Below are 21,609 nucleotides of genomic sequence, written 5' to 3'. Positions count from 1 at the left end.
CAGAAAATAAAATGATGCACAATTTAAAACACAACATTAAATAAACGGCAAATATTATACACACAATAAACAATCAAACAAATCAAACACATTTATAAATATATAAATCCCAGCCGTTCTCCTAAATTGACCCAGAGACAACAACACATCAAAATGAAACCTTACTTGGAGATTATTCCACATGACAGAGGCCTGGTAGGAAAAGACAGATTTAACCAACTCTGTGGATACACGTGGAGTCTACAGCATTAACCAACTCTGTGGATACACGTGGAGTCTCCAGCATTAACCAACTCTGAGGATACACGTGGAGTCTCCAGCGTTAACCAACTCTGTGAATACACGTGGAGTCTCCATCATTAACCAACTCTGTGGATACACGTGGAGTCTCCAGCATTAACCAACTCTGTGGATACACGTGGAGTCTCCAGCATTAACCAACTCTGTGGATACACGTGGAGTCTCCAGCATTAACCAACTCTGTGGATACACGTGGAGTCTCCAGCATTAACCAACTCTGTGGATACACGTGGAGTCTCCAGCATTAACCAACTCTGTGGATACACGTGGAGTCTCCAGCATTAACCAACTCTGTGGATACATGTGGAGTCTCCAGCATTAACCAACTCTGTGGATACACGTGGAGTCTCCAGCATTAACCAACTCTGTGGATACACGTGGAGTCTCCAGCATTAACCAACTCTGTGGATACACGTGGAGTCTCCATCATTAACCAACTCTGTGGATACACGTGGAGTCTCCAGCATTAACCAACTCTGTGGATACACGTGGAGTCTCCAGCATTAACCAACTCTGTGGATACACGTGGAGTCTCCAGCATTAACCAACTCTGTGACCTATTGTTGTAATCCCAGTTTCTATATTTCAACGATGATGTTAAGTCAATTGGTAGTTTATTGAGTAAGGCTTTATAAACTAAAACAGAATAGTGTTAAAAGTGACCAACGTGTTTTTTAGCGAGATCCAACCAACTTTATGGTAAAGGATGCAGTGGTGAGGTCAGACCAACTTTATGATAAAGGATGCAGTGGTGAGGTCAAACCAACTTTATGATAAAGGATGCAGTGATGAGGTCAAACCAACTTTATGGTAAAGGATGCAGTGGTGAGGTCCAACCAACTTTATGATAAAGGATTGATAAATTGTGTCCAAGGGCTTCTGAACACTGGTAGCTACATTCATGTATATAATATCACCGTAATCTATAACAGTAATATATGTAGACTGAATTATCTGTGTTCTACTATTTAATGAAAGGTCCTATTCCTATAGAAGAAGACCAACTGAATTGTTAATTTATTGACTAACTCGTCAACATGTTTTTTAAAAGATAGCTATTCAGCAATCCAGATGCCCAGATATTTATAGGCGGAGACACGATCAATGGGGGCACCATCTAACATACTAATGCACAAATCATCAGTTACATTATTAGATGAATTGGAAAATAACATGTACTTGGTTTTCCCAGCATTTACTACCAAATTCAGGTCAAACAAGGCTGTGTAAAAGCTAGTAAAAGCAGATTGAAGAGTCAACAGAGCCTGAGCTACCATAGGGGCAGTAGCGTATACAACAGTGTCATCTGTATACAGATGAAAGTTACAGTTTTGTACAGATAGACCATTGCTGTTAATATAAATTGTGAAAAGAATTGGACCAAAAATCAAACCCTGTGGGACACCTTTTGTTATGTCTAGAAATCCTGATTTAACACCATCAGTAAGTACACACTGTATTCTGTCTTTTAAATAATTCTCAAACCAGCTACAAGCAGCCCGATCTAAGCCAATCGTAGAGAGTTTCTGAATAAGTAAGGTGTTAAACACAGTTTCGAATGCCTTGGACAGGTCAATGAAGAGGGCAGCACAGTGTTTCTTCGTATCTAAACAATTTATGACATCATTTAAAACCATAGAAGTATCAGAGATGGTACTATGTCCTGGTCTGAACCCTGACTGGTTTACATTCAGAAAAGATGTAGCAGTTAAAAGGGATCTAAGCTGAGTATTAATCAATGATTCCAGGATTCTCGCTCGGCAAGATAGTTTGGAAATGGGACGATAATTATTTAGATCAGTCGGGTCGCCAGGTTTATGTTGAGGAAGCACATGGGCCGCCTTCCAAACTCTAGGAATAGTACTCAGTATAACTGGGCCGCCTTCCAAACTGTAGGAATAGTACTCAGTATAATTGTTAAGTTAAAAACATGTGTTAATGCTTCAGCAATCAATGGAGCAGAAAGCTGTAATAAGAAGGGACCAAGCATATCAGCCCCAGTAGATTATTTAACATCAATCATAAATAGTTGTTCCAATACATCAGAAGTAGACAGCTGCTCCAAAGAGAACAAGGATTCACTGGGGGTTGTCTGGTCCTCTATCAAGTCGACTAGCGGCTGGGAGAGGGACGAGTAGTTTACTGACTGACCCGGGTCTATTAAACCAAGGTTTCATTCAAACAAAAAACCAGCGGACATACAATGTTGATTAAAAGCATTACATGTCAATTTTTTTTTCAATAATGATGTCAGAGTTCAGTATAACTTGCTTGGGTATGGAAGGAGAGGAACTTCCATGCTTTAGTGGCTTAACTGTTTTCCAAAATTTAGACGGATCACCAGCAGTGTCAGCGATACTAAGGACGTGCATTAATTTTTTAGTTGCCTGAAAAGCTGCCAGTCCACAACAGCATCAGTTACACCATGCCCAAATCAGATGTGTGTCCGTGTGCGCCATCGTGCACAAATTGATTTTGTCCCCCCGCACCAAACGCGATCACGATACGCAGGTTGAAATATCAAAACAAACTCTGAACCAATTATATTAATTTGGGGACAGGTCGAAAAGCATTAAACATTTATGGCAATTTAACTAGCTAGCTTGCAGTTGCTAGCTAATTTGTCCTATTTAGTTAGCTTGCAGTTGCTAGCTAATTTGTCCTATTTAGTTAGCTTGCAGTTGCTAGCTAATTTGTCCTATTTAGTTAGCTTGCAGTTGCTAGCTAATTTGTCCTGGGATATAAACATTGGGTTGTTATTTTACCTGAAATGCACAAGGTTCTCTACTCTGACAATTAATCCACACATAAAACGGTCAACCAAGTTAGTTTCTAGTAATCTCTCCTCCTTCCAGGCTTTTTCTTCTTTGGACTTAACATGGCGATTGGCAACTAATTTTCATAATAAGGTGAACTACCACTACCGACCTCAGTTCACCTTTCAATCACCCACCGTGATAGAAGCAAATAAAAGCAACTTCTATCTTAGCGCCTGGCAACGCAGACGCTCGTTGGCGCGCGCGAGCAGTGTGGGTGCAATGATTGAATAACATGTATGTGTTAAATGTATTTTGCAAAGCTCGGGCATACGCGACGCGTCCGGTTTGGTCTAGCTTTGGCCCAAGCATGATTTCTTGTTCTGAAGATATCTGTAGAAAAGGAGAATGTTTATCTGCCAGTGATATAAAAATAGATGGGAAATGTTCTCTGCTCTGTGGGAAAATGTGTAGAATTGCAGGAAATGAACTGCAAATATTTTTTCTCTCTGATGTCAAAAAGGGGGCTGCTAAAATGTTTTGCTAGCAAGGGACGGGTGGGGGACGGCACCAAAAATGTCACAAAAATGTACCAGCACTACCAACACTGTCTGCTGTGGCTGTTTGAATCCAAACCTTATTCATTCAACTAGATCAGGGATGGGCAACTGGCGGCCCTCTTGCAGCTCCATGTATTTTTATTTTTTTTTATGAGTTTTTATTTAACCAGGGAAAAAAACAAATGTCACCTAGGGCCAGCTCTGACTGCATGCGTGGGTAAGGATGTGGGACCTGCGAGCGTCTGTGGCCCCAAATTATGAGTTCAGATTGTTTGTGGTCCCCACCCCCATCAAAGTTGCCCGTCCCTGAACTACACGATACGACCATATGGGTCATTAATTTCATCATACATTAATGGGGATATGAACCACTACTACTATGATTAAAATATGGATTTATGCAAGGTTTAAGTTGTTAGCTTCCAGTCTAAATCACGACCCAGGAGATAAATGGCACAGGCTTCAAAGGAGATAGACTACTATTGGATAGCTCTGTAAGGACACAGACTTCTATTGGATAGCTCTGTAAGGACACAGACTACTATTGGATAGCTCTGTAAGGACACAGACTACTATTGGATAGCTCTGTAAGGACATAGACTACTATTGGATAGCTCTGTAAGGACACAGACTTCTATTGGATAGTTCTGTAAGGACACAGACTTCTATTGGATAGCTCTGTAAGGACACAGACTACTATTGGCTAGCTCTGTCTGTCTGTCTGTCTGTCTGTCTGTCTGTCTGTCTGTCTGTCTGTCTGTCTGTCTCTACATATGGACAGTAGCAAAACAAATGCTCTAATGCTTCTGTCTCTTCACAGAAAACTCTGCAGAGCTGGGATGGTTGTATCCCCCATATACACCATATAACATTCTGTTGGTTGAAATAATATTGTATAATCATTTAAATGGAAAAACTCTTAAGTTTCTAATCCAGTATCATTTTGTGTATCATGGAACTATTTTGCAGTCCAAACTGCAAAAAAAAGATATGTCCCTTTTCAGGACCCTGCCTTTCAAAGATAATTCGTAAAAATCCAAATAACTTCACAGATCTTCACTGTAAAGGGTTTAAACACTGTTTCCCCTGCTTGTTCAATGAACCATAAACAATGAATGAACATGTACCTGTGGAACGGTCGTTACGACACTAAAGACGTTACTTTCTACCCCTTCTACCTCCCTCTTCTATTTTTGCTGCAATTAGTTGGTTGTAATTTTGAGTAGAGCAGACATCTGCATATATCTGGGTTAGCTGCATGTGTGACATAACTCCACATGTCCTATTTACGATATCGTTTACAAACATTATACTGTTTAAAAAAAAATATCCCCAAAAAATATAGATAATATTAAAAGTAGTTGTTAGGTGTATGTAGGGCCATTAGTAAATATGTAAACTGGGATATGACTAAAGAATTAAGTAGGGTGATTTTTCCAAATAGACAGGTCTTGTTCTTTCCATGGTAACTAACTATAATCATTTCAGTTCTCTTCCATTTCTCTCTTCCTCTCTCTCTCATTCAAATTAAGGGGCTTTATTGACATGGGAAATATACCGCTCAAAAAAATAAAGGGAATACTTAAATAACACATCCTAGATCTGAATGAAAGAAATAATCTTATTAAATACTTTTTTCTTTACATAGTTGAATGTGCTGACAACAAAATCACACAAAAATAATCAATGGAAATCCAATTTATCAACCCATGGAGGTCTGGATTTGGAGTCACACTCAAAATTAAAGTGGAAAACCACACTACAGGCTGATCCAACTTTGATGTAATGTTCTTAAAACAAGTCAAAATGAGGCTCAGTAGTGTGTGTGGCCTCCACGTGCCTGTATGACCTCCCTACAATGCCTGGGCATGCTCCTGATGAGGTGGCGGATGGTCTCCTGAGGGATCTCCTCCCAGACCTGGACTAAAGCATCCGCCAACTCCTGGACAGTCTGTGGTGCAACGTGGCGTTGATGGATGGAGCGAGACATGATGCCAGTCTATGGGCGGGCCAGTCCATAGCATCAATGCCTTCCTCTTGCAGGAACTGCTGACACACTCCAGCCACATGAGGTCTAGCATTGTCTGGCATTAGGAGGAACCCAGGGCCAACCGCACCAGCATATGGTCTCACAAGGGGTCTGAGGATCTCATCTTGGTACCTAATGGCAGTCATTCTACCTCTGGCGAGCACATGGAGGGCTGTGCGGCCCCCCAAAGAAATGCCACCCCACACCATGACTGACCCACTGCCAAACCGGTCATGCTGGAGGATGTTGCAGGCAGCAGAACGTTCTCCACGGCGTCTCCAGAGTCTGTCACGTCTGTCACATGCTCAGTGTGAACCTGCTTTCATCTGTGAAGAGCACAGGGCACCAGTGGTGCGTTTGGCAATCTTGGTGTTCTCTGGCAAATGCCAAACGTCCTGCACGGTGTTGAGCTGTAAGCACAACCCCCACCTGTGGACGTTGGGCCCTTATACCACCCTCATGGAGTCTGTTTCTGACCGTTTGAGCAGACACATGCACATTTGTGGCCTGCTGGAGGTCATTTTGCAGGGCTCTGGCAGTGCTCCTCCTGCTCCTCCTTGCACAAAGGCGGAGGTAGCGGTCCTGCTGCTGGGTTGTTGCCCTCCTACGGCCTCCTCCACGTCTCCTGATGTACTGGCCTGTCTCCTGGTAGCGCCTCCATGCTCTGGACACTACGCTGACAGACACAGCAAACCTTCTTGCCACAGCTCACATTGATGTGCCATCCTGGATGAGCTGCACTACCTGAGCCACTTGTGTGGGTTGTAGACTCCGTCTCATGCTACCACTAGAGTGAAAGCACCGCCAGCATTCAAAACTGACCAAAACAGCAGCCAGGAAGCATAGGAACTGAGAAGTGGTCTGTGGTCCCCACCTGCAGAACCACTCCTTTATTGGGGGTGTCTTGCTAATTGCCTATAATTTCCATCTGTTGTCTATTCCATTTGCACAACAGCATGTGAAATTTATTGTCAATGAGTGTTGCTTCCTAAGTGGACAGTTTGATTTCACAGAAGTGTGATTGACTTGGAGTTACATTGTGTTGTTTAAGTGTTCCCTTTATTTTTTGAGCAGTGTATATGTTAACATTGCCAAAGCAAGTGAAGTAGATAATAAACAAAAGTGAAATAAACAATAAAATGACTATTAAACATTACACTCACAGAAGTTCCAAGAGAATAAAGACATATTATGTATATATACAGTGTTGTAACAATGTGCAAATAGTGAAAATACAAAAGGGAAAATAAATAAACATAAATATGGGTTGTATTTACATTTTATTTGTATTTTATTTAACCTTTATTTAACCAGGTAGGCTAGTTGAAAACAAGTCCTTTATTTAACCAGGTAGGCTAGTTGAGAACAAGTCCTTTATTTAACCAGGTAGGCTAGTTGAGAACAAGTCCTTTATTTAACCAGGTAGGCTAGTTGAGAACAAGTCCTTTATTTAACCAGGTAGGCTAGTTGAGAACATGTCCTTTATTTAACCAGGTAGGCTAGTTGAGAACAAGTCCTTTATTTAACCAGGTAGGCTAGTTGAGAACAAGTTCTCATTTACAACTGCGACCTGGCCAAGATAAAGCAAAGCAGTGCGACACAGACAACAACACAGAGTTACACATGGAGTAAATGATAAACAAGCCAATAACACAATAAACAAGTCAATGACACAGTATAGTAGAAAAAAAAGAAAGTCTATATACAGTGTGTGCAAAAGGCATGAGGAGGTAGGCAATAAATAGGCCATAGGAGCAAATAATTACAATTTAGCAGATTAACACTGGAGTGATAGATGAGCATATGATGATGTGCAAGTAGAGATACTGGTGTGCAAAAGAGCAGAAAAATAAACAAATTAAAACAGTGTGGGGATCAGGTAGGTAGATTGGGTGGGCTATTTACAGATGGACTATGTACAGCTGCAGAGATCGGTTAGCAGCTCAGGTGGCTGAAATTTAAAGTTGGCGAGGGAAATAAAAGTCTCCAACAAAGAAGAGTCGGCCCGAGAATTGAACCCTGTGGTGCCCCCATAGAGACTGCCAGAGGTCCGGACAACAGGCCCTCCGATTTGACACATTGAACTCTGTCTGCAAAGTAGTTGGTGAACCAGGCGAGGCAGTCATAAGAAAAACCAAGGCTATTGAGTCTGCCGATAAGAATATGGTGATTGACAGAGTCGAAAGCCTTGGCCAGGTCGATGAAGACGGCTGCACAGTACTGTCTTTTATCGATGGCGGTTATGATATCATTTAGTACCTTGAGCGTGGCTGAGGTGCACCCGTGACGGGCTCGGAAACCGGATTGCACAGCGGAGAAGGTACGGTGGGATTCGAAATGGTCAGTGAAGTGTTTGTTAACTTGGCTTTCGAAGACTTTAGAAAGGCAGGGCAGGATGGGTATAGGTCTGTAACAGTTTGGGTCTAGAGTCGCACCCCCTTTGAAGAGGGGGATGACCGCGGCAGCTATCCAATCTTTAGGGATCTCGGACGACACGAAAGAGAGGTTGAACAGGCTGGTAATAGGGGTTGCAACAATGGCGGCGGAAAGAGAGGGTCCAGATTGTCTAGCCCAGCTGATTTGCACGGGTCCAGGTTTTGCAGCTCTTTCAGAACATCTGCTATCTGGATTTGGGTGAAGGAGAACTGGTGGGGGCTTGGGCGAGTAGCTGCGGGGGTGTTTGTTCTTCACTGGTTGACCTTTTCTTGAGGCAACAGGTCACAAATCTTGCTGCTGTGATGGCACACTGTGATATTTCACCCAGTAGATATGGGAGTTTATCAAAATTGGGTTTGTTTTCAAATTATTTATGGATCTGTGTAATCTGAGGGAAATATGTGTCTCTGATATTGTCATACATTTGGCAGGAGGTTAGGAAGTGCAGCTCAGTTTCCACCTCATTTTGTGGGCAGTGTGCACATAGCCTGTCTTCTCTTGAGAACCAGGTCTGCCTGCGGCGGCCTTTCAAGGCTATGCTCACTGAGTCTGTAAATAGTCAAAGCTTTCGTTAAGTTTGGGTCAGTCACAGTGGTCAGGTATTCTGTCACTGTGTTCTCTCTGTTTAGGGACAAATAGCATTCTAGTTTGCTCTGTTTTTTGTTAATTCTTTCCAATGTGTCAAGTAATTATCTTTTTGTTTTCTCATGATTTGGTTGGGTCTAACTGTGTTGCTGTTCTGGGGCTCTGTGGGAAATGTTTGTGTTTGTGATCAGCTTGCTTAGGGGACTCTTCTCCAGGTTTATCTCTCTGTATGTGATGGCTTTGTTATGGAAGGTTTGAGAATCGCTTCCTTTTAGGTGGTTGTAGAATTTAACGGCTCTTTTCTGGATTTTGATAATTAGCGGGTATCGGCCTAATTCTCTCTCTCTCTTCCTCTCTGTCTCTCTTTTTTCCATCTCTCTCTCTCATCTCTTCCTCTCTCTCCCCCCTCTCTCTCTTTCCGCCTTCTCTTTCTCATTTTCCATCTCCTCTTCTTTCTCACCCGAGTATATGCATAGCCCCTTCGTAATAATTAATGGAAGAGTTAAGAAAAAGCTAATTAGGCTTTATAATGTTTCACGGAAAGAAGACCTTAACCTCAGCAACACTGTCTGAAAACAAAAGAGAGAAATGCCAGAGGGGAGAAGACTGTAGGATGAGACAAGAGTAGCGCTGAGCTGCTACTAAAATCAATGGGACGACGTTTATAGGGTGAGCGGGATGAGTGGCTTCATATGTTAACCCTCCAAATGGCAGCTTTGTTTAGCCACATAGCACTCACTTACTCCCAAACATCAGTCACGGAGCCTGGTGTTGTCATGACAACTACGATCCTTTTACTATGTAAAGTACTTTGAAAAGCAGAGGAAAGTGCAGTATTCTTCTGCAGGGTTCCTCCAACTGGCGGTCTGAATTTGGCCTGCAGTTGGGTTTATTTGGCCCCCCAAGTTTTCTGAGCATATTTCTTTTCTTCTTCATTAAAATACTTTTTGTTGTTGTAATTTTTATTGTTGGACATAATAGACTGTAAAAACACCAGGAAATCAGCTCCAAGTGATTTTAATTTAAGAAATCTGTTCCCAAGTATTCCCACGCATAATAAGAGAGACTTGTGATCGTATACAAATGTAAAGCAAGGTTTGAAATGATTATGTTTTAGTCAGACATATCTGTTTGGGCTTCTTGCGGTCAATTTGTAGTCTATAAATTATGTGTAACTATGTTTCGTCCCCCCATGTCACGGCTGTCTGAAGAATGGGACCAAAACGCAGCGTGTGTATCGTTCCACATTTTATTATAACTGTGAAACTATGCAAGACATACAAATAAACTAATGAACAAAACAACAAACCGTGACGAAGAGGTGCAACATACACTACTCAAAATAATCTCCCACAAAACCTAGTGGGAAAAACAACAACCTAAATATGATCCCCAATTAGAGACAACGATGACCTCTAATTGGAGATCATCCCAAAAAAAAAAACATAGAAATACAAAAACTAGAATCCCACATATAAATACATAAACTAGACAAAACCCCCAACATAGAAAAAAGAAACTAGAAGCAACATAGACATAAATAAACTAGACAAAACCCTCTGTCACGCCCTGACCTACTCTACCATAGAAAAATAAAAGTTTTCTATGGTCAGGACGTGACACACCGACCATCCGGTCAACAAAATAGCTGAATCTAGTTGATGAACCCTGTTCTACTGTATAAACTCAATCCATTATTAATATATCATAATATAACAGACCTATTCAACAAGTAAAAGTGACACCAGTGTGTGTGTCTGTGTGCATTTGTTTGTGTGCCACTCTTACCCTGTTTACATTCTGGGCAGCACTGTCCCTGGCGGGGCACAGCCAGCATCCCCAGGGGACAGGTGGGACAGGATGCCAGGTAGCAGGTCACCCTGCCCTCACGACATTCACACTCCCTGCAGGGGCCCTCACTCCACCTCTCCAGGTTCTAGAGGGGGAGGGGTGAGAGACAGGGGGAGAGAGAGCGATTAAGAGAGACCAAAACAGAGACAGAGAGAAAGACAGAGACAGACAGAGACAAGCAGACAAAGATTGCCATGAGGTAGGGATGATCAACTGAAGCTACAGGAACTTTGTGTAGATTTCATGGATTACACTAAGTGATTATGGCGTACATTCCACCTAATCAATTCTCTTTACTCACTGCTAGTCGCCTCTGTTCTTTCCCAGAGGCCTGATGTGAGTAGACACAAGAGGTCTTCATGGACTGACACTCGGGACAGCATTTCCCTGCTAGGTGGACCAGCTCTGATCCCTGTCAAAAATAAAAGAGAAATGGGTGCCAACTCCATCTTTCTCTCTTACCTCTCCCCCTCTCTCTTTCCTCTCTCTCTTACCTCTCCCCCTCTCTCTTCCCCTCTCTCTTTCCTCTCTCTCTCCCCCTCTCTCTTTCCTCTCTCTCTCTCTTACCTCTCCCCCTCTCTCTCCCCCTCTCTCTCCCCCTCTCTCTCTCTTTCGTCTCTCTCTCCCTCCTCTCTCTCTCCCTCTCTCTCTCTCTCTTTCCTCTCTCTCTCCCTCTCTCTTTCGTCTCTCTCTCCCTCTCTCTCTTCCTCTCTCTCCCCCTCTCTCTCCCTCTCTCCCCCTCTCTCTCCCTCTCTCTCTCCCTCTCTCTTTCCTCTCTCTCTTCCTCTCTCTGTTTCCTCTCTCACTCTCTCTCTTCCTCTCTCTCTCCCCCTCTCTCTTTCCTCCCTCTCTCCCCCTCTCTCTTTCCTCTATCCTTCTCCCTCACTTTCTCTTTCCTCTCTCTCCCTCTCTCTTTCCTCTCCCTCAATCTCTTTCCTCTATCTCTTTCCCCCTCTATCTCTTTTCTATCCATCTCCTATCCCTCCTCCCTCCCTCCTTCTTTCCTTCCTTCCTTCAGTCCAGTGGTTAGAGGAAATTAGTCAGTGTCCACCTTAACTCCCACACAACATGAATTACACACACACACACACACACACACACACACACACACACACACACACACACACACACACACACACACACACACACACACACACACACACACACACACGAAACCAAGGTATGAGGCACGGAACCAGGGTATTAATACAATTGGAGTACTTCTACATCTGCATTGCTTGCTGTTTGGGGTTTTAGGCTGGGTTTCTGTACAGCACATCTGCTGATGTAAAAAGGCTTTAAAAATACAGTTGATTGATTCATTGACTATGAATTGGAGCAGAATGTTGAGCCATTAAATTGTTAACAAACAATTCAATGGAAGGCATTTTGAAGGCTTGTTTCAATAGCTGTGGCCTTTTGAAATCATTTGAAATCCTGAAAAATATTAATCTTTGAGGACAACTTAATAAGTGATACTTTTTAGTCACACAGCTGATCTGCTTTCAGATCCATACTTCTCACTACTCAGAGTAGCCTGTCATTGTATTATATCAGTCTCTAGGCTCTCAATTCATGCTGTGTGGAATCAGGCCAACTATGTATATCCTTAATTAATACTTAACAGGCTGTTTATTACGTTACACATAATCTCCCGTGGCCAGATTCTGCAGACTGAGAGAATCTGGCAGGAAGGAACGGGATGAGATCAGAACAGCATAGTAACCTGTTTTGGGTTACTCATTTCGTCACTGGTTATTCGGACATATCAAGTGGGGCTTAAACTGCTTTGCCACAAATGCTTGGCGCGTGTGCCCACAGCGATCAGTGTGTGTGTGTGTGTGTGTGTGGGGGGGGGGGGGGGGGCAGAAGTCACGCAGCTGATAAATTACACAAGATTTCACTTCTGGGTTAACAGAGATTACATTATACAATGATTGATGATGAGGGATCAATATCATGTGATGAGAATAGAAACGTCTGATAAGGTTAAAAGGAAACACTTCAATTAGTTCCACATATACAACCATTTTAATTTGAGTGTCATGTTGAATGATAAAGACTAGCAGTGGTTATGAAGTCAAGCTTTAAAATAGATTGATTTTTTATGTCAGAGCATTTCCTTCACTCTAGAGTGAAACCCTGTTTTGTATTTTTGTTGTCCTCAAAAAACTCCTACCACAAATGATTGTATGATTGTGTATGTAGGCCAAGCACCCTACTGAGCTAGTAAATTATGTCTAATAATGAAGAGATATACATCCAGGTATTCTCTCGGTTACATCCTTGTTTTTGTTGTTGTATGTATCCAAAAAGACAAAAGAGGCAAACCAGCATGATGTTGGTAAACTTCGGTGAACTATTTACAAAAAAGTTTTTATCATTTATCTTATTTATTTTACTTTCAGTCGGGCAAAAGCGTGGCCTACCGTCGGGCATTCTACTCGAGCACACTGGGCTCTCTGGCAGAGGACCTGTCCCCTCTCGCAGGTGCAGAACTCGCAGCCGGTGCCGTTCCACATGTCACCGTGGTAACGCACGGTGAGCTCGTACAGACAGCTTCCTTTGGCGGCGACACACTCGTCACAACACTGCCCTGCCCTCTTTACCTTGGTCTGGCCCTGCAAGGGATCATGGGAAGGATAAGGTTAGACTTTATAATAACTAATAACTTTCATGAATAAGCGTTAATAAATGCTTTATAAATAGTGCACATGATGGATGAGCCATTATAGTATAAACATTGTATTGTATTATATCATAACCTTTCCAAACGATCATCTATTTAATCATTGATCTTCATTTTAGCAGGTAACGTCTTCCACAGCAGTAACATGGGGAAGAGTTACAGACAGACAGACAGACAGACAGACAGACAGACAGACAGACAGACAGACAGACAGACAGACAGACAGACAGACAGACAGACAGACAGACAGACAGACAGACAGACAGACAGACAGACAGACAGAGTTACAGACAGACAGACAGACAGACAGACAGACAGACAGACAGACAGACAGACAGACAGACAGACAGACAGACAGACAGACAGACAGACAGACAGGTTATCTCTGTGTGTACTGACCTTCTCACAGGTCCTGGGTGGACAGGTTTGTGTGTGACAGCGAGACTGGCCACGATCACACACACACCTGGTGCAGCCACTCTTCTGCCACTGCTCACCATGCTGCAAACACACACACACACACACACACACACACACACAGACACACACACACACACACACGTTGTGGACGGGGATGGTGGATGAGCATAGGCATCTGCCTCTGTTTTTGTTTTAAGCCCTTAAACTAACCTAACCTTAACCATTCAGAGTTAATGCCTAACCTTAACCATTCAGAGTTAATACCTTAACCATTCAGAGTTAATACCTAACCTTAATTTTAAACACTTCAAAATGTGACATTTGGATATCCCAGAGACAGTCAAGTATGATTGGTAGAATACCCCAGAGACAGTCAAGTATGATTGGTAGAACAGACAGTAGATAGAATACCCCAGACCCAGAGACAGTCATGTGTGATTGGTAGAATACAAGAGACAGCCATGTGTGTCATGTCCTGACCATAGAAAGCCTTTATTTTCTATGGTAGAGTAGGTCAGGGCATGACTAGGGGTTTAGTCTAGTTTATATTTTCTATGTGGGGTTCTAGTTTGTTTTTTCTATGTTGGTGATTGTGTATGATTCCCAATTAGAGGCAGCTGGTAATCGTTGTCTCTAATTGGGGATCATACTTTAGTAGCATGTTTCCACCTGTGTGATATGGGATATTGATTTGAGTTAGTGCACGTTGCATCTCTGTAGTCACAGTTCGTTGTTAGTTTATTGTTTATTTGTTTTTTGTCTTAGCTTAGTTTCACTTTATAAATAATGTGGAACTCAACATTCGCTGCGCCTGGGTCTGACATTCATTCCAACGATCGTGACAGTGACAGTATCCAGACCAGACAACCCATGCTGTTATTTTGTTAATGCAAAGCACTTTCCCTTACACAAACACACACACAATATATATATATATTATTCATGATCTTTAATAAATAACAAATTGAGATGTCTCTTGTTATTTCCTTTTCCGCCATGCAAATATAATATACATGAGATGTGGTTGGTTGGCCAGTGTGTGAGGGGGAAGAGAGGGGGGGAGAGAGAGGGGGAAGAGAGAGGGGGAAGAGAGAGGGGGAAGAGAAGGGGGAAGAGAAGGGGGAAGAGAGAGGGGATAGAGAGAGGGGGAAGAGAGGGGGGGGAGAGAGAGGGGGAAGAGAGGGGGGGGAGAGAGAGGGGGTAGAGAGAGGGGGAGAGAGAGAAGGGGGAAGAGAGAGGGGATAGAGAGAGGGGGAAGAGAGGGGGGGGAGAGAGAGGGGGAAGAGAGGGGGGGAAGAGAGAGGGGGTAGAGAGAGGGGAGAAGAGAGAGGGGGAGAGAGAGGGGGAAGAGAGGGGGGAGAGAGAGGGGGAAGAGAGAGAGGGGGGAGAGAGGGGGGAAGAGAGGGGAGGAGGAGAGAGAGGGGGAAGAGAGGGGGAAGAGAGAGGGGGGAGAGAGGGGAAGAGGAGGGGGGAAAGAGGGGGGGGGAAGAGAGGGGGGGAGAGAGAGGGGGAAGAGAGAGGGGGTAGAGAGAGGGGGAGAGAGGGGGGGGAAGAGAGAGGGGAAGAGAGAGGGGAAGAGAGAGGGGGAGAGAGGGGTAGAGAGAGGGAGAAGAGAGAGGGGGAGAGAGAGGGGGTAGAGAGAGGGAGAAGAGAGAGGGGGAAGAGAGAGGGGGAAGAGAGGGGGGGGAGAGAGGGGAGAGAGAGGGGGGTAGAGAGAGGGGGGAAGAGAGGGGGGGGAGAGAGAGGGGGGAGAGAGGGGGGAGGAGAGGGGGAAGAGAGAGGGGGAAGAGAGAGGGAAGAGAGGAGGGAGAGAGAGGGGGAGGGAGAGGGGGAAGAGGAGGGGGGTAGAGAGAGGGAGAAGAGAGAGGGGGAGAGAGAGGGGGTAGAGAGAGAGGGAGAAGAGAGGGGGGAAGAGAGAGGGAAGAGAGAGGGGTAGAGAGAGGGAGAAGAGAGAGGGGGGAAGAGAGAGGGGAAGAGAGGGGGGAGAGAGAGGGGGAAGAGAGAGGGGGAAGAGAGGGGGGGAAGAGAGGGGGGGAAGAGAGGGGGGGGAGAGAGGGGGGAAGAGAGGGGGGAAAGAGAGAGGGGAAAGAGAGAGGGGGAAGAGAGAGGGGGAAGAGAGAGGGGAAAGAGAGAGGGGAAAGAGAGAGGGGGAAGAGAGAGGGGGAAGAGAGAGGGAGAAGAGAGAGGGAGAAGAGACAGGGGAAGAGAGAAGAGAGAGGGGTAAGAGAGAGGGGGTGAAGAGAGAGGGGTAAGAGAGAGGGGAAGAGAGAGGGAGAAGAGAGATGAGGAAGAGAGAGGAAGAGAGAGGGAGGAAGAGAGTGGGAGGAAGAGAGTGGGAGGAAGAGAGTGGGAGGAAGAGAGTGGGAGGAAGAGAGTGGGAGGAAGAGAGAGGGAGGAAGAGAGAGGGGGGAAGAGAGAGGGGGAAGAGAGCAAGAGAGGACACACACCCACACACACACTTCTCAGAGACACCCTATTATAACCGTGCTGAAAAGCAGAGACTCACATTCTGTCACATAAATCCTCGGTCACATACAGTACCAGTCACTAGTTTTAGAACACCTACTCATTCAAGGGTTTTTCTTCATTTTGACTATTTTCTACATTGTAGAATAATAGTGAAGACATCAACACTATGAAATAACACATATGGATTCATGTAGTAACCAAAAAAGTGTTCAGTCAAAATATATTTTAGATTCTTCAAAGTAGTCACCCTTTACCTTGAAGACAGCTTTGCACACTCTTGGCATTCTCTCAACCAGCTTAGTTCATAGTTCTGATGTCTTCACTATTATTCAATGTAGAAAATAGTAAAAAAAATAAAACCCTGGAATGAATAGGTGTGTCCTAACTTTTGTTTGCAAACAAGCACTCGAGTACTTCACTCTCCTTCTCCTTCTACTTCTCTCTGTCTTTCTCTCTCTCTCTTTCTCGCTGTCTTTCTCTCCGTCTCTGTCTTTCTCTCTCTCTCTTTCTCTCTGTCTTTCTCTCCGTCTCTGTCTTTCTCTCCATCTCTGTCTCACTCTCTCTCTGTCTCACTCTCTCTGTGTCTCACTCTCTCAGAACAGTGTATAACTAAGTGACAGTACCTTGTACTCCTTCCCAGCGGAGAGGCAAGGGTTAGGGACACACTGTGGGCAGCAGTGTCCCGGCTGTATCACCAGATTATCCAGCTGTTGGAGAGACACACAGACACATCAGACGTGTGACAAATAGAGCGACAACGGAATCACAATGCTTGTGTGTGCGTGAGTGTTTGTGTGCGTATTAGTGTGTGTGTGTGTGTGTGTGTGTGTGTGCGTGCGTGTGTGCGTGTGTGACAGTCGTACTAACCGGTTGGCAGGCGACAGGTTGACACTCTGCTGCATAGCACTGAGGTAGTCCGCTATCACACACACACTTAGAGCACGGGCTGGGCCTCCACTCCTCCCCATCCCTGTACTCATGGTCCTCCCAGGAACAGGATGCTGTGGACACACACACACACACACACCACGCACAGACTGTAAGTACAGTAAAGAGCAATGTTGGTGCTATAGATAATGTATGTTATGTATTATACATCCGGCAGTAGAGTGGACAGCCCCAGGGGTCCCTAACACAGGAACAGAGTATTATACATCCGGCAGTAGAGTGGACAGCCCCAGGGGTCCCTAACACAGGAACAAGTGCAAGTGGAGTCAGCACAAAGATGATCTATACACTGACAAGATATTGAAGATATTGTCTGTTCTAACAATGGGAATAAATATCCACAAAGGCGTAAGGTGGGCAGGAGGAGTGGACATCTGCACTGAGCTAAAGGCTAGAGCTGCCGCTTTCAAGCAGCAGGCCACTAATCCGGACGCTTATGAGAAATCCCGCTACAATCTCAGACGAGCGATCAAACTGGAAAAGCATCAATACAGGACTAAGATCGTAACCTGTTATGGCGCCTTGACACTCGTCGGATGTGGCAGGGCTTGCAAACTATTAAAGATTACAAAGAGAAACCCAGCCGCGAGCTGCCCAGTGACACGAGCCTACCAGACAAGCTAAATGTGCTTCTATGCTGGCTTCGAGGCTAGCAACACTGAACCATGCATAAGAGCACCAGCTGCTCTGGACGACTGTTTGATCTCCCTCTCCGTAGCCAATGTGAGTAAGACCTTTAAACAGGATAACATTCACTAGGCCAGATGGATTACCAGGATGCGTACTCAGAGCATACGTTGACCAGCTGGCAAGTGTCGTCACTGAGATTTTCAACCTCTCCCTGACCCAGTCAGTAATACTTACATGTTTCAATCCGATCATCATAGTCCAAGGAGAAGAGAGATGGGAAAGAGAGAGGGTAACCAAGGTAACCTTTCTAATTTACTATCACATGAAAGGCTGGTCATGGCTCACATCAACACCATAATCACAGACACCCTGGACCGACTCCAAATCGCATACCGCCTCAACAGATCCAGAGACGATGCAATCTCTGTTGCACTTCACACTGCCCACTCACACCTATGTGATAATGTTTACAAATGTTCATCACTAAATTCAGGACCGTTGGATTGAACACCTCTCTCTGCAACTGGATCCTGGACTTCCTGACAGGCTGCCACAAGGTGGTGAGGTTTGCAACAACACATCTGCCACATTGATCCTGAACCCTCAGGTGTGTGTGCTTGGTCCCCTCTTGTACTCCCTATTCACTCGCGACTGCGTAGACTGTGTGGCCGAGCACGACTCCAACACCATCATTTGTATTTAGCTGCTGCCGAGGCTACTCTTCCTGGGGTCCAAAAACATTAAAAACATTAAAGCACTTAGAGTGCATTTGAAAAGTATTCAGACCCCTTGACATTTTCCACATTTTGTTACGTTACAACCTTATTCTAAAATTGATTAAATAAAATTAAAATTGTCATCAATCTACACACAACCACATAACGACATAGCGATAACTGGTTTTTAGAAATGTATGCTAATTTAATAAAAATAAAAAAACAGAAATACCTTATTTACATAAGTATTCAGACCCTTTTATATGAGACTCAAAATTGAGCTCAGGTGCATCTTGTTTCCATTGATTATCCTTGAGATGTTTATACAACTTGATTGGACATGATTTGGAAAGGCACACACCTGTCTATATAAAGGTCCCACAGTTGACATGTCAGAGCAAAAACCAAGGATTTTGTCCGTAGATCTCCGAGACAGGATTGTGTCGAGGCACAGATCTGGGGAAGGGTACCAAAACAGCATTGAAGGTCCCCAAGAACACATTGGCTTCCATCATTCTTAAATGGAAGAAGTTTGGAACCACCAAGACTCTTCCTAGAGCTGGCCGCCCGGCCAAACTGAGTAATTGGGGGAGAAGGGCCTTGGTCAGAGAGGTGACCAAGAACCCGATGATCACTCTGACAGAGCTCCAGAGGAACTGGAGATGAGAGAACCTTCTAGAAGGACAACCATCTCTGCAGCACTCCACCAATAAAGGTATTTATGGTAGAGTGGCCAGATGGAAGCCACTCATCAGTAAAAGGCACATTACATCCTGCTTGGAGTTTAACAAAAGGCACCTACAGGATTCTCAGACCATGAGAAACTATTAAAGGTTACAAAGGGAAACCCAGAAACAAGATTCTCTGGTCTGATGAAACCAAGATTGAACTATTTTGCCTGAATTCCAAGCATCATGTCTAGAGGAAACCTGGCACCAACCCTACAGTGAAGCATATTGGTAGCAGCATCATGCTGTGGGGATGTTTTTCAGCAGCAGGGACTGGGAGAATAGTCAGGATCAGGGCAATGATGAATGGAGCAAAGCTTTGAAGCCTTTTTGGGGTCCCAGGTCCAAAAAGTTTGAAATCACTGACCTAGCAAACAGATTGCTGATTTGCTGTACCGCTATAGTATCTGGTGCAGCGCAAACGTCAAATTGTAGGGAGAGGACATAACATGAATGAATACGCAGCTCCCCAAAAACTGTTGGTGATCCAGACTATGTTTACTTTCACCTGCAATTGGGCATCAAGCAACAATTACTAGCACAGGCTTACTGGTCTTTTGGTAAGCCAAAATTGCTTGAAATTCATAATTTACCGATGAAGCTTGCATTTGGAATTTGTTGTTAAAATTAATTATTACATGTGTTGTAGACAAAATAATTAAAATGGCTGTCTGGTAACCTCAATAAATAGACAAAGATTTGTAGTTGAACAACTCATTGCCTGTATTTGCTATTATTATTATTATTATCACTATTATTAGATTTTTGAACTGGACTTGAAACTTTTACTTGTGACTCGAATCGCTCTTAAAATGACTTGGACTTGACTCGAGGCTCGACTCGTTCTATTTGAGACTTGCTTGTGACTCGAATAATAGTGACTTGGTCCCATCTCTATGAAACGTGACAAATAAAATGTGATTTGTTTTGAACATTCTTGTCAACTACGATATAAAAAAAAAAATGTTCCTGTAAGTTGCCGGGATGCCACGTTCGTCCACTTACAGTATATCAGTACATTCGTAACAATGTAAACATTACGAAACTTTTATAATTTTTTCTCCCCAATTTTGTGATATCTAATTCGTAGTTACAATCGTGTCCCATCGCCGCAACTCCCGTACGGGCTCGGGAGATGCAAAGGTCGAGAGCCATGCGTCCTCCGAAACACGATCCTGCCAAGCCGCACTGCTTCTTGACACACTGCTCGATTAACCCGGAAGCCAGCCGCACCAATGTGTCGGAGGAAACACCTTACAGCTGGCGACCGAAGTCAGCTTGCAGGCTCCCAGCCTGCCACAAGGAGTAACTAGAGCACGATGGGACAAGGAAGTCTCGGGCCGGCCAAACCCTCCCCTAACCCGGACAACGCTGGGTCAATTGTGGGCTGCCTCATGGGTCTCCTGGTCACAGCCTGCTGTGACACAGCATGGGATCGAACCCGGGTCTGTAGTGATCCCTCAAGCACTGCGATGCAGTGCCTTATACCACTTTGCCACTCAGGAGGCCACAAAATGTATTTTCAATCAAATAAGCCATACAAAAAGGCCACACTTGGTCTGCTTCACGCATTATTATTGCGCGGACATGTTTTGGGGCGGAGTGCAAAGAAAAAGCCATATCTCAGACTGGCCAATAAAAACTAAAGATTAAGATGGGCAAAAGAACACAGACACTGGACAGAGGAACTCTGCCTAGAAGGCCAGCATCCCGGAGTCACCTCTTCACTGTTGACGTTCAGACTTGCGTTTTGCAAGTCCCATGGTGTTTATACTTGCGTACTATTGTATGTACAGATGAATGTGTTACCTTCAGGCATTTGGAAATTGTTCCCAAGGATGAACCAGACTTGTGGAGGTCTGCATTTTTCTTCTGAGGTCTTGGCTGATTTCTTTTGATTTTCCAATGATGTCAAGCAAAGAGTCACTGAGTTTGAAGGTAGGCCTTGAAATACATCCACAGGTACACCTCCAATTGACTCAAATTATGTAAATTAGCCTATCAGAAGCTTCTAAATCCATGACATCATTTTCTGGAATTTTCCAAGCTGTTTAAAGGCACAGTCAACTTAGTGTATGTAAACTTCTGACCAACTGGAATTGTGATACAGTGAATTATAAGTGAAATAATCTGTCTGTAAACAATTGTTTGAAAAATTACTTGTGTCATGCACAAAGTAGATGTCCTAACCGACTTGCAAAAACTATAGTTTGTTAACAAGAAATTTGTGGAGTGGTTGAAAAACAAATTTTAATGACTCCGTCCTAATTGTATGTAAACTTACGACTTGAAATGTTTTTTTTTTTTTTTTTTTTGAATGTAGGTCAGCGATAAAGTCAGACGCTGGAAAGAAATTCCACCTGAAGTTGAGGTTTATAGGATTTACAGCCTCAGATGTGTAGCTGTAAAGACAATTCCCAGTTCAGGCGCTAACTAGCAATGTAGCCGCCAAGTGTAGCGCTGCAGGGGGCAACCACAACATATAAATAATA

The 21,609-nt window shown here is 44.0% G+C and overlaps 1 protein-coding gene across 1 annotated transcript in view; it reads right to left on the bottom strand.

Moving 5' to 3' along the window:
• LOC115199674 (extracellular matrix protein FRAS1) overlaps positions 1 to 20,272 on the bottom strand; it is a 151,813-nt gene extending 131,541 nt beyond the window's left edge. Inside the window, exons 1-7 of the mRNA XM_029761980.1 lie at positions 20,212 to 20,272; positions 16,963 to 17,096; positions 16,719 to 16,802; positions 13,606 to 13,707; positions 12,947 to 13,138; positions 10,819 to 10,929; positions 10,455 to 10,602 (exon numbers count right to left, since the gene is read on the bottom strand). Coding sequence (XP_029617840.1) covers positions 10,455 to 10,602; positions 10,819 to 10,929; positions 12,947 to 13,138; positions 13,606 to 13,707; positions 16,719 to 16,802; positions 16,963 to 17,096; positions 20,212 to 20,272 — 832 coding nt within the window. The remainder of the gene's footprint in view (positions 1 to 10,454; positions 10,603 to 10,818; positions 10,930 to 12,946; positions 13,139 to 13,605; positions 13,708 to 16,718; positions 16,803 to 16,962; positions 17,097 to 20,211) is intronic.
• Positions 20,273 to 21,609: the final 1,337 nt, after the last annotated feature.

Source organism: Salmo trutta, chromosome 9 (assembly GCF_901001165.1).
Source record: "Salmo trutta chromosome 9, fSalTru1.1, whole genome shotgun sequence".
NCBI classification, from domain to species: domain Eukaryota; kingdom Metazoa; phylum Chordata; class Actinopteri; order Salmoniformes; family Salmonidae; genus Salmo; species Salmo trutta.
This window is presented reverse-complemented; position numbering and strand designations above follow the sequence as displayed.